The 13564-nt window shown below is 51.9% G+C and overlaps 1 protein-coding gene across 2 annotated transcripts in view; it reads right to left on the minus strand.

Annotated features, from left to right (window-relative positions):
• The window catches only part of CAPN9 (calpain 9), a 37330-nt gene that overhangs the window by 8078 nt on the left and 15688 nt on the right, over nucleotides 1–13564 (minus strand). Inside the window, exons 7-16 of one of the 2 annotated variants that reach the window (XM_032841127.1) lie at nucleotides 11853–11938; nucleotides 9755–9832; nucleotides 8251–8411; nucleotides 7115–7272; nucleotides 6732–6940; nucleotides 5015–5051; nucleotides 3901–3981; nucleotides 2195–2252; nucleotides 571–635; nucleotides 21–89 (exon numbers count right to left, since the gene is read on the minus strand). In XM_032841127.1, coding sequence (XP_032697018.1) covers nucleotides 21–89; nucleotides 571–635; nucleotides 2195–2252; nucleotides 3901–3981; nucleotides 5015–5051; nucleotides 6732–6940; nucleotides 7115–7272; nucleotides 8251–8411; nucleotides 9755–9832; nucleotides 11853–11938 — 1002 coding nt within the window. The remainder of the gene's footprint in view (nucleotides 1–20; nucleotides 90–570; nucleotides 636–2194; nucleotides 2253–3900; nucleotides 3982–5014; nucleotides 5052–6731; nucleotides 6941–7114; nucleotides 7273–8250; nucleotides 8412–9754; nucleotides 9833–11852; nucleotides 11939–13564) is intronic. The other variant, XM_032841128.1, reaches the window with a different exon arrangement.

Below are 13564 nucleotides of genomic sequence, written 5' to 3' on the forward strand. Positions count from 1 at the left end.
TGCCCGGCAGGGTCACCTACTGTCCACTTCTTCAGCTTGTCGCAGAACACTGTGAACTCCCCGAACTCTAGCTTCCCGTTGCCACTGGTCTGTGCCGAGCACGTTAAGGAAGAAAGTAAGGAAGACAATCAGGGTTTGGACCCAAGGTGCCTCGTGGGACTTCAGGGATGGAGGGGCAACCGGCTGGCCCGGTGGGGGGGGTGTGACACAGAGTCAGGGCTCCTTGGGAGGTAGCTTAATTAGCAAACCACGCTTCTCTCAAGAGGGGAAATGGCAGGGGTGAGATGGGGAGGCGTGAGATGGGCATCGCACCACCAGGTTCAAGAAAGCACAATGAAAACATTCCCTTATCATCCCCTTAGCGGGGACCCCAAAGTGGCAGCCAGACCCCCAAGTCCCTTCAAAAGCAGTCTCCCTACTGGACGGTCTGTGCCTCCTGATTCTGTTCCAGTTCTAGGTGCCGCCGGTCTTTGTGTATTCTCCGAGGAGACTATCCCACCGGCTAAGGGTGCCGCATTCTAGAAGGGTCTGCACGACGGGAAAACACAGACCACGGATTTGGAAGGATACGTCCATTAGAGAGATGATGTTTTTACAGGACACCAGGCTGAGCTTCTTGTACTGGACGTCCTTTTCTGAAATCACACAGGAAAGCAGAATTCACTGGACATGTGATAAGATTAACTTACCCGGGCTGCTGGGAGCACAAGAGAGGGGTCAGATCCGGGGTGGGGAGGGGCACATGTGCTCACTCTCAGGCTGCTGGTGACAGCAGAAACTGACATGCCTTTGGGTGGGGGTGGGGCGGACAAAACTGCACAATATAAAAAACGGGAAGATCTTTCCATTCATTTAGCCCAGTTTTAAGAATCCCAAGCAAAGAATGACAAATTAAGACTTTTATCGTTTGGTTATGTGTAATGGCAAAAAATTTAGAAAGAACATAAATGACCAACAGAAGGGTCAGAGCAGAAAAGGTGATGTGCATAGGATGGATTGTTACACGGTCCTTAAGAGCGACATTTTGAAAGCACGTGTAATGACGGGGGAAATGCTCAGAAAAAGTCAGTTTAAAAGGCAGGACTGAAGTTACTGAAGAAGTTTGAACATCCGCCTGCCATTCGTAAGAGCCACTTTGGAAAAGTGTCAGAGGGTTCCTTAAAACAGAAAGTACAGAGTTGCCCTGTAAGGCAGCAGCTGTCTGAGATATATGCCCAGGAGAAACGTCCACACAAATGACTCATTCACCAACGTTCACAGCAATATTCATCACGAGAGCCAGAGAGTGGCAACAACCCTCAGGGCCCTCCATGAGGAATGGGGGAATGAAACCTGGTATATTCCTATAGGGAAATACTATCCAGCCATAGAAAGAATGGAAGAAGTCTTTGCAAATACTACAACGAGGATAAATCTTTTTTTTTTTTTTTTGAGACTTTCTTTATTTGTCAAAAAGAGAGACAGAGAGCACAAGCAGGCAGAGTGGCAGGCAAGGCAGAGAGAGAAGCAGGCTCCCCGCTGAGCAAAGAGCCTGATGTGGGACTCGATCCTAGGACCCTGGGATCATGACCTGGGCCACTGGAAGACACTTAAGGACTGAGCCACCCAGGTGCTACACACAATCCTTTTTATATGCAAAGTCCAGAATAAGCAAGTCTATAGAGACAGGAAGTAGATCAGTGGTTTCGGGGGCTGGGGGAGGTGGGGTCTGACTGCTGCGGCGTGTAACCTGTAACCCGCACACCAAGAAACTTTGTGGGTGGATTGTTCAGCATGAGAATTCTATGTTAAAGCTGTTACATTAACAAATAAAACTGTATCTATAATTGGATGACAATTCCTTGTGTGTAGATGTACACACACTGAGAGACACACACCACGACACACAATACACACACACATAGGCGGAGACACACACACGCACATCTTAACGGGGTTTATCTATGGGTGGTTCAGTCATTGGAGGCTTTCGTCTTTGTCTTTAGGCTTTTTTGCATTTTTACGGAATTTTCTGCCTTAACTGGCATCATTTCTGTAATCAGGAAATAAGCAATGAAAGCTATTTGGCAAGTCTACCTAGAGTCAGCCCTGGAGAGCAGGGGGAGCTGGAGGAGAGGCAGCACGAGGTCACAGGTCACACATCCCCTCCAGAGGAGCCCTGGGGTCCCCGATGGGTGGGGGGATGAGCACTTACTCTTCTGAAGCACAGCATTTAAGACGTATTCGAGTTCCTCTGCGGTTACCTCCATGTCCTGTGGGAGGAGAGATGACCACTTTGATGGCCCTTAGCGCCTTCTTTGTCACTTGCTTCCAGTCCTGAGCTTGATCTGGCTCAAGCCACAGTATCACATGTCGCTGGCCCTCAGGGACCTTGATGCGAGCCCGTGTTCTGATTCCTTGAGACTGCAACCTGCCTAACTTCTCAGGGACGCCCGTGCCCCGCCCAGAAAGGATGGAAAAGCTGGGCCAGGGGAGACAGGTGTCCCCAACCCCCGCAAAGCTCCCCACGTGGCACTTCTGTTGGAGGACCTTCGAGTCTGGGTCCCCAAGCCCCTGCACAGCAGAACCCCCTGCAGAGTATGAACAATGCCCACACTGGGGGCTCGCCCCACGCTGGGGGCTCCCTCCAAGGACCATTTCAATTCTGAAGACTGGGAGGCTGCCCCGTGGGTTATTTTCAAAACCTCTCGGGTGAATTCAGAGCCACTGATTTGGGGCCGTCTGCTAAGCCCACGAGAGCTCAGCACCCATGGCCCTTAGAAGCTTGTCAGAAATATGGAGTTTCAGGCCCTGCCCCAGACCTCCAGGCGAGAGGATCTGCATTTTCCAGGATGCCGCAGCAAGTGTTACATGTGCGACTGAGCAGCCGCGTGGACTTAAGTCTCCTTTGGTCCAGGGTTTTGAGCTACTGGTGCGGAATAGTCACCTGTAAAATTATTTCATATGGGCCTGCCTGGAGCTCCTGAGGCCTGGGGAATGGGGTTTGGGGTGGTCAGCCCTAGAGGAGAAATGGCTGATGTGCGCCCCCCCCACCCCCACCCCTGCCCCGGCCCTGCTCGCCTGCCCTTTGGCCGTCTGGCCTGCTCCGGCTTACACAGAACCACACAGGTCCCCATTTTTCTCCACCCAGACAACCGTCCCCAAGTCTCCCTGCCCTCCTGCTTCTTACACGGCCTGAAACCCTGCCGTCAGGGCTCCCCACCCGCAAACACAACTCTTTTATGATTCAGGGGCCCTGGCAGGAGAAGGAAGCGAATGTAGTCATTATAGCCCCTCCAGGAAATGGTCAAACAAGCTCATTTTATTAATGGCTACGAGGGAGCACAGGTGGGACAGTTTCTAGGAGAATGGAGCCTTGGGCGAGAGACACCCAGGGCCCCCAAGAGAGGCCGGGACCCCCCAAAACAAGCTGACAACCGAGGGGGCAAGAATGGGGTAGGGGCCGGAGAGCAGGAGGCAAGGAACGGATCCCGCCTTCCCCAGGGGCTGGTCCTGGCCTGAACCGCCAAACCTGGCCGGGCTGCTGATGGTACCCGGCAGAGGTCACATCTGTAATTTCGTGGTGACATCCCTGAGCAGCCCCAACTTCCACCCGAGCAGACAGAACATTCGAAAGGCAGTGGTTTACGGGCTGAGTGCAATGAAGCTCCTCTTTGAGGCTCCCCCTAGCCTTCCACAGAAAGCCCCAGGCCAGGCTGAGCTCCTCTGGGGGGCCGTTGTCCCACCAAAGGCGGCAGCCCAGTCTGATGGGGGAGGCGGTCTTTGGACCCTCCCAGATGACTAGGCCTGGCCTCCCGTTGGCTCTAGTTCCACCAGGCCTCTGGTAACTGCTGTGGAGGAAACCAGGCCCCTCAGCACCGCAGGGGGTCAAGGCCAAGTGGAGCCTGCAGTTGGCCCTACCTCACCGGCAACTTGTTCAAACAGCGCCCGGAACTGCAGTTCCTCCTCTGTCTCCTGGCCAGCTGGAGTCGGCTTCGGAGGCTAGAAAGCAACCAGAGGAACTTGCATTGGAGCCACAGAAAGGACTTGTGGCGTTTGCTATCCCAAAGAAATCGCAAGAAAAAGGCGTGCCCTGGAGGCCTTGTAGTCCCTTGGGAGAGGCTGGGACCTCACTGCTGTGGGAAGGAAACAGAAGGGGCCGCTGCCTGGAGCTTTAGGAACGGCCGTCAGATCCCTGGGGAAGGCTCTTTAGAGGGAGAATGTGGAAGGACCAATCAGGGGGACTTTTGCAGACAAGAGTGCCAAGGGAGGCTGGGGTCCTGACCGAGCTGGGGTCCCAGCCGGGGTGGCCGTGGCTCCCTGTGCTTTCTCTCACAGACCCCTCACCACTCTCGGCTGTAATTACTTGCCAAACCATCTGAACTGACAGGTGGTGACATCTTTGAGGACAGGAGTCTGTCACTAGCAGGCAGCCCTGAGCCCAGTGCATGGAAAGAGCTCAGCAAATGCATTGGGTGTTTTAGTTTTGTCTTGGGCCGATCGATGCTGACTTGGGAAGCATCAGACTGTCCCAGTTATAGCTCAGCACGTCTTCAAAGTCTTACAGCCCCTGGACAAGTATAAAACCCTCCCCTACAGCCCCCCACAACACACATATGGTAGGGAGGAAGTCACGTGTTCCTCCAAGTCCTCTGCAAGAGAATCTCCTAGCCACGCTCATTTTCTTCTGCGTTATTTTTCTTAGACTGAAGGCATTTTAAAGACATCTCATGCCCTGTGAAAGCGACGGCCACTTCTCAGGGAACAGAGTGAGTTGGCGGTCCAGAGAAACATCGCTCCAAACGGAGCTTTCTTCAGAGCACGTACCTCGTTCCCATGCCCAGTCGTGGTAGGACATGAGAGACTTAGAAGGTACAAGGCTTGTCCTCCATGAGACTGGAATCAAGGTACTCACTCACCCGATCGCAGATAAACCATTCCCTGAACTTCAAAGCCCTGAATGACACTGTGATCGAAGGGAACTTTTGGGACTGTCACTGACTCCCACCCTCCAGAGTACCATGCGAAGGCTTACCTCCGGAAGGTCAATGGCCACATCCCCATCCATGTCCCTGCGGGGGCAGAAAACACATTGTAGATTAACTTCCTCTCTCATTCTTGCCACCCACAAGAGCTGCCAGTCTGCACGCCTCTCGTGTGGGCGCTTTTGTGTGAACAGATCCTGGGAAATTCATCCTCAGCTTGTACCAGTATCTGGAAGAAGACTGGAGAACAACTCTCCAGCAGAATTTTCAAAAATTAAAGGAAGATCTTTAATTGCTTCTATTTAGTGGAGAAGAAGGAACCGGAACTCCAACCAGACTGGACAACTGGGGTTATTCTCAAGGCCTGCCACCAACCCAATCCTATCCCACTGAACAAAAGATAGAACGCGAGGCTACGAACTCACAGCGGGCTCCATCTCAGTATCTAAGGGCAGTCCCTAGCTGGGGCTTCATCTAGCTCAAAGGCAGCATTAGCCAACATGGCCCTTCTCCGCCATCTCTAGAACGTCTCTACTGGGAAAAGGAGGGGATGCTTATATCTTGAACCATTTTCTCCCTCTGCTGCAGAGCAACCGATGGCAAAAGGAATAATGGGAAACTTTTCATAGAAGTGTCCAACACAAAATAATTTTGCTAAGACACTGCAAAGGGGGAAGTGGCAGAAAGTCTGGTATATTAAGTAGAGGGCCGACTTGTGCAGCATAAGCCCTTGACAATTAGCTTTTTTGATGGTAAAGTAAGCGTCTGGCATTAAGTTTTTGACGGTTCAGGCATCCGTTTCAAAGATATCCATCTCCAATAAACACATTGCCAGCTTCACAGCTAGACTTAAAGCCCAGGCACCTCACCCACGAAGTTCTCTCTTTTTTTAGAAAGCTCTGGTAGACCATTTGGCCCCTCCTTGCTTTTCCTTCAAGCACTTTAATTCCTGCTTTTATGTTTGAAGTTTACCAAGAATGAACCTGTTTTGAAACCCTAGGCCCCTACCCTCAACCCCAATAAAGGCAGAACCCCAGGCTATGTGCTCTCTCTCTCTCTCCTCAGGACATCACGGTGGGGCCCCAGGTTTGCCATGTGCTCTCCAGGACCTGTACGTAATAAACCTTGTCTTTTCAGAGTTCCTTGGGTTGTTGAGGTGTGTCTTGCAATCATAAAAAGACCCACAAGGGTCAATCTGGCCTCAGCATTGGCTCCTGTTCGGGAAACGTCTCTGGGGACCCACCCCGGGCAGTACCTGCCCAGGTGAGTCCCGTCAGGCGTTCCTAACTGATGGCATCGCTGTCCATGGGCTGAGACCAACCCCAGACAATTTGACAACATTTATTTAAACTGAAGCTGAAAGAATGGGTCATTCAGGAAACCGGTAACAGTCACCCCCTTCACTGTATTCAAAAATGAGTCTAGCACTTCTCAATGTGGGTCCCACTCCAGACGTTTCTTGACAACAGGGTCTGGAAAGTGGAGGGCCCCACCTGAGCGTCACTCTGGTGATATTCATCACCGGGGGAGCGTGGTTCTGGGAGGGCTTGGAGAGAGCAACCTCTCAGAGGCTTGTTCGAGGGGCAGAAGGAACAGAACTAAAATGGAAATTATCCAGCTTTGCAAATGGGTTAGGAGACCCTCCTGCCTGCTTTCTCAGGTGGATCGTGGGGAAGGGAAGAAAGGGGTCATGGCTCCCACGGTCCTCTGTGACTTCCCAGGGACTGAGCCACTAACTGAAGAGGAATTCTCAAGCCCGTTACTCACTGGGTAATGGCTTTCTTCTCCGAAAAGATCCTCAGGCAGAAATCGGCTTCTTGATGGGGCTCAAAAGTGCTGGGAATCAGGACGTACTCCCCCGGGGGCAGCTTGAAGCGGTCAGAGACTTCTCTCAGGTTGATGAATGTTTTGCTTCTGGCCTGGGAAGCGTGGTACCTGAAGAAGTCCTTGTTCAGGTGCTCGTCTCTCCCGGGGCTCTGGAATGGGCGTGAAGAGTGTTGGGAGGGGTTGGTTCTATGAGGAGGACCGCTGGTCTTGGCTACTTGGACACAGTTGGGGGACTGGCCACTGAGTCGGGCACGTGGACAAGGAGATGCTGAGGATCCAGCACCCCGAGTGGGGCTCTGAAGAGAGGCTTGCTTCCTACCCACCTGGTAAATGGCGTAGCCAATGGTCAGCATATTGGCTCCAAACCTCTTGAGTTTCCTTCGATCTTTCTGCATCAGGGCTATGAGGAAAGTGCAGTCCTCCTGCCCCTCGTCTTTCTCGGTCAGGGACAGTTTTATCTGTGGATTGGTCCAGAAGGTATCTGCCATTTGAAAGAGGCGAATTATTTCATCTTCCTCAAAAAAAAGCACAAAAGACAAGTACACACACGTGCGCGCGCGCGCGCACACACACACACACACACAAACACTCCATCCAGCCCCACCACATCTTCCCAAACCTGAGAAAATCATTCATTTCTTCTCTCCCTCTTCTGATGACCCTCACGCCCTACTTCCTGTGACCCCAGTGAGAAGGCCAAGTGCTTCCCTTTCATCTCTACCTTCTCTCGAGCCGTTTCCCATGTAGCTTTTTAAAGACATTCCTTTAAATGGGGGTTTGCTCCATCTTATTTCTCTCATGTGGTATTTCAGAGAAGAGGACTGTGCCCTGTGTTTGTGCAACATGAGGAGAACCCACCCCAGCCCCTGCTCCGAGGGTGAACGCTGATTGGCTCAACCTAGTCCCTCTTGCGGCAGAGAGTTGGAACAAAGCCAACCAGCCTGCAGCATTTCCTAGGCAGTATGGGTTCAAGGAATTCCGAGTTAGAGGGATTGGCTGACTCTGTGCACAAGTGAGGGCTCAACAAGACTTGGATGGTGCTGGCAGCCCTCCTGTGACTATAGAGAAATCCAGACTGAGGAAGAAGTCAACAGAGGAGAGAGGGCAGAGCAGAGAACCCCAGACCAATGGCTTGATGGAACTATGCCTGAAGCCCATCCTGCTTCTCCTCTGAACTTTTCAGCCATGCGAGGAAAAAATCCTTTTTATTGCTAAACTAGCATGAGTTGTGTTTTTTATTACTTGTCATGGGAAATAATCTGAGGCCAAACAAGATTTTCCCCTAAACAATCTTATCTGTTTTTCTGCTACGTCTCTGTAGCCCTCACCAGCCATCCCAGAAATCCTGCTGAATCCACACTCAGGCTTTCCCTAAGGTCCTGGTGCTGGCCCACTGACGTCCGTCAGGCTGGACTGGACTCTTGGCAACGACAGAGAGCATGACAGGCAAACTACCAACCCAGGAAATTGCGGCAGCCCCCGGCTGTGGAGCCCCGCACCCAGCTTCCTTGATGGACCGTCACCTCCCACTTGTGAAGCGCGTTCTCCTCCAGGGCGTCAGGGGTGAGGTTGCAGATCTCCACTTTGTCAAAGTGGGTCTTGAAGTCCCTAAATGCCATCCTGCAACAGGGCAGAGAGACACCAGGCATAGGAGACGATGGTGACGTCGTGATCCATTCATTCCCTTAATCATCTAACCGACAGGTAGTGAGTCCCCGTGCCCATCCTCAAGGACAGGGAGAACTCAGGTGTGGGCAGACAGAAAAGAAACAAGCAAAGCTAAGGAGAACATGGGTTCAAGGACTGCAGCCCGCCCCTTGCAGCTAGAGTGGGATGTGAGTGGTGATGCACGGGTCGAGGCTCTTAGGGAGCGGGGTGGGGGGTCTCCTCCAATCTTTCCTGTCTTTCCACTTCCGCTGGCTTCCTGCAGATGGCCGGGGGACCCCGGGGGATACCATACCGAGGAAGGGGCTTGGGTCCCTCAATCAGCACGAAGAGATCCACCCACAGAACAGGGATGTCCTGTTGGACTGGTACAATGAGTGAGTAAACTCTATTGCATTTGTATTTTCATACATCCTGAGTCTACTTGGTACAGCAGCTGGTGTTACCCTAAGTCCTCGGTGCCTTGAAGTGGGAGGCCACCGTGATGGATTTCTAAACTAGGTGACACCAGCTTAGCACTTAGATAGGCTTCAAGGAAATGTTAGAGCTGGAAAATAGATATCCACATTACAAATGGCAATCTGTTGGTTAAAACTGTAAAAATATGGAAGACAGAGGCTGTGCTCGAGGAGAAGAGGAGGGAAAAAGCTAGATTATTAGTGTGTGCTGGTTTTTGCTTGCTGTGTTTAATAAGGCCTTTAAGAAAAAAGTGAGCTCCGTTCAAAATTGACTGGTTCGCTGCTCAGGGAAGAAAGCTGGACATCAGAACTGTGTGGTCTTGCAGGGTTAGAAGAGCCAACTCTTTTCTGGACCCCTCAGGAAGAAATAAGATCAAAAGAAGCTTCTAGAGGTGAAGGTCCATTAAAAACTCCTAGTTAGGCAGAGCTATTCCCCCCCGCAGAAAGTCCAGATTACGAATGTTTCCTGCCCACTTAGGTGTCTATTTTTGGATGCTCTCAAGGTCACTGCCATCAGGTCCCTTGTCATCAAGCTGGACAAGGGACAGCCCCTGGGAGAAGCGGGACAGCCTGTCTGTCTTCAAATACAACGTGAAAACTTGGATGAGGGACAGTTCGGAGGAGGGATGCTGGGCTGGAGACGCAGGCTCAGCCCCACGATCCTACCAAATTCTCTGCCAAGGTGAGTGAGCATAAAGGGCTGAGACAAATGGGTTTGATTTACCAAAGAAATGGAACAAAGACAGACAGAAGGCAAGCAAGCGAGCCAAGGGCTCTAGGGGACTGCGCTCATACCTGTTGCGTAGCTAATACAGAAAGGAAAACAGATGAGCACCGTACCAGAACTCCCCGTCGTCCAGAGCTGTGTGACACAGGCGCTGTTGCTCAGCTGGGCCCACGGAACGCCACTCAGAGGAACTAGGAGGATTAAGTAAAGTCGGCGGAAAGGATACTGACCTTGGTGGGGGCCGGAGTGTCCCTCCCGAAGAGCCAGAGTGGTGGCTGTGTGGGGACTGATTCTAGTCAGTGCCTACTCCCTGGGCCCCGGAAATGCCCCTGGGGATCTAGAGGCTGGTTGGAAAGTGGGCGTCCAAGAGCAGCCCGTGGTAAGAGGTCCTCGGGTTCATGGGAAGCCCCTCCATAGGGGATTATCGTGGGACCATCCCAGGACGTGGAACACCAGCAAAACAGCAGAAACTTCCAACTGGAAGCCAGAACGGGGATGACCTGTGCCCCGGAGCACCTCCTGATCTCTCCTCTTCTTTTGTAAGTGACGTTTCGAAAAGCGGTAAGAAATCTTATGTTTGCTTGGACTTGACATTTCACAGACTAAACGCTTTCTGTAGGTGAGCTCACTAGGAAACCTCCAAGGTCACTGTGTCTCTGTGACCCTCACAGCCGCCTCCGAGCGGTTCCTGCTGAGTAACCAGCACGTGGTACCAGCCAACGTGGCTGCCTCGTCCACGCCCCACGGAGCTCGTCCCAGGAAGGACCCAGGAGAAGCCCCTCTCCAGGTCCTGTGTGCTGTGCCCAGAGCCAGGACCTTCTGAGTGGCTCCTGTCCCATCACCAGCTGCCCAGCTAAAGAGCTTTCAGGACTTCCCTCCTAACAGGCAGGGGCAGGAGCAGAGATCAGGATGGGGACCTGCCCTCTGTAACCCCGAGGCTGAGTGGGAACAGGAGGCAAGCTTGCCTTCCAGCCTTGACCCCAGGAAATGCACTTCCCTTATTTCTCCCTCTGTGTGTTTCCCAGGAGAAGGCACGAGTGGCCTGGAGAAGGCACGAGTGGCCCTTTTACAGGCTGTGTTCTCTAAATGGAAGGACACTGTAATCGTCTGTGTGTGATACGAAGCATCTCATTAACTTTGATTTCAATATTTCCATTCTTTCCGTTTCTGCCAGGAGAGGGAGGCTGATCTCTTCCCTCCCGTGATGTTGGTGTGAATCCATCTCTGCCCGAGGCCCTGGGCTCTGAGAAGGCAGAATCCAAATGGGGCTGGGAGGTGGTGGGACAAGAGCCATGATGGGACCACCAGCTCCCCCAGGGGTGTGCACTGTGCCCTCAGGTTGGAGTCAGGTTAACAGAGACACAGACACACTGATGGCTGGCGACATGGTGGCCTCTTTGTGATCTGAGGACAAACACAGCTCAAGTTTTTTTTATTCAGGCTCTAGACTTGCCGGAGTTCTCCCCAGAGTCCCACAAGCTGTGAGCGGGTTGGGGTGGAACAGCGGGACCCCAAGATGGCAGAGTCCTGCCTGAGGGCGGGGGCAGCTTAGGGTGGGTCCTGCCCAAACACATCTGAATGTTCCCAGATCTTAGCCACCTGGGCCGCTTCCTGGGGACGAGGAGGGGACACACACCTGCAGGGGAGAACTTTCTTTATAATGGGGGCCAAAGAAATAGTTTCTAGTTGAATGCTCTGTAAGGGGTGCATTTCCTGTTCCAATTCCTGTCTCTCTACTGGGTGGCCAGCCTCTCACCAAGGCCAGGGACCAATCAGAGAGAACCCCATGGTGACCTGCTCGACAATATTTTGGGGATTCTCACACCTCAAACACTCACAGCCACCCCGCCTGACCCCACACGTACACTCGCACACACAAACACACTGCATATTGGAGCCACTCATCGCTGGAGAGAAAGCCTCTCACAACATCATGGGGAGATGGCATCATGTCCCCACGGGACAAAACAGATCCACTGATGTAAATACAGTAACTGGAAAGGGGAAAAAGCCCTTGTAAGGATGTTCCCTTTTGACTGCATGGTGGGCCAGAGGGCTGAAGAGGGAGGAAGTAAAGCCACCCCAGCCGCAGGACAGTCCCCTGAAAGAGAGCCAGGAGGGAACTGGAGGCACAGTGGCCCTTCCTCGTCTGCCTGCTAAAGACAGCCCTGGGCCTCTGTGCCCCGGGAAGGCAAGGAGGCAGGGACTAACCTGTCACTCCAGGATCCGTTCCACTCAACCTGGCCCCAAGGGTTCCGGACTCGGATGAGCTCCGTTTTCCAGCCTCGGAAGTTTACCTAGAGGGAAAAACATCAGGGCAATGTGGAATGGTAAAATCCAAAAACATCAGGGAAACGTGGAATGGTGAGCTCTGGGCTACTTCACCTCCGTCACAGTTGGCTTTCCCCAAAGCCTCTTGACTCTGACACGCCAAACACATGTCAAAACTCATCAATTCCTAACTAGCCCTTGGAACTTTCTAACTCCTAGTGGGTACAGCGGCTAGCGTCACCAACTATGTTACATTATGAATCATGCCAGAACGGATACACTGTATCTGGGAAGTAAAGTAGAACTATAAAGAACAAGAAACGAGTCCATGTGAATCTTCAAACGAATGAGTTTTCTCTCTGGACTGGAATCGCCCTAAGGGCAGGGACCGGGTCTTACTTCTCAGTGTACTGTTGGCATCGAGCACAGCGAAAGGTAAAGAGTTGTTTGTCCAAAGGGCTCAGGGACCTATGAGTGAGTTTTCTTCATCCTTAATATCTTACTCACAGATGAACGAAAATTGTATAGGCCCATGCTGGGAATTTAAGCAAAGATAAACAAAACCACTTCTAAGTCTTCTGACTCCAATATTCCCCCCTTTCAGGTGTCAGGGGAGGTTTTCTGCTGTCTGTATGGTGCACCCTCGAGCCAGTAAAGAAAGATGCTCGGCCATGACCTTCGTGCCCTGCCCCGGACCAGGAGAAAGGGCCAGTGCACGTTAGCAAGATGGTGGAGAAAGGAGAGTAGAAGTAAAAGACTTCTACTCATGAGCCAGAAATTTTAGCTCAAAACATTTTATCCTCATGCCCTGGGCACAAAGCGTATTTTTGATGTGTGAAAATAAAGTTACTATGACCTCTCCACAGTCTAGGACGTAGCTTGTAGCCCATTGTTTAAGAGGTTCATTAAGTGAAGTGCACGGGGAAGGTCTACGCATTAGACGGGGAGAGCAAGGAAAAGCAACTGAACGGATGTGATGGAAATTTCCTACTACCAGGAAAAATATTTAGAAGATGTGCCAGTAAAAATCACATGCCTCCTGGGGTGCTAGGGTGGCTCAGTTGGTTAAGCGTCTGCCTTTGGCTCAGGTCATGATCTTGGGGTCCTGGGATTGAGTCCTGATTCGGGCTCCTTGCTCAGTAGGGAGCCTGCTTCTCCCTTCCCCCTGCCCCCCCACCCCACTCCTGCTCATGTTCTCTCTCTCGCTAGCTCACTCTTTCTCAAATAAATAAATAAATAAATAAACTTTAAAAAAAAAATCACATGCCGGGACACCTGGGTGGCTCAATCGGTTAAGCAGCTGCCTTCGGCTCAGGTCGGGATCCCAGGGTTCTGGGATCGAGCCCCGCGTCTGGCTCCCTCCCTCTCCCTCTGCCTGCCGCTCTGCCAACTTGTGTTTTCTCTCTTGATCTCTCTGTCAAATAAATAAATAAATAAATATACCTTTCCAAAAATAAATAAATAAATAAATATGAAAAAATGAAAAAATCACATGCCTACTCAAGCGAGTGATTGGCAAGGCATTATGGACAGGGAAGGAGGGGGAAAAGAGCCTGTGCCGATGGTTCGATTCTAGAGAATCCCATTTCCTCCGCCACCCTGAAGGCTCCGCTCAGAATCCCCTGACAGGGAGGCAGGACAGGCTTCCTTCC

The sequence above is a fragment of the Lontra canadensis genome, unplaced genomic scaffold (assembly GCF_010015895.1).
Source record: "Lontra canadensis isolate GAN:19392208 unplaced genomic scaffold, GSC_riverotter_1.0 scaffold120, whole genome shotgun sequence".
NCBI lineage: Eukaryota > Metazoa > Chordata > Mammalia > Carnivora > Mustelidae > Lontra > Lontra canadensis.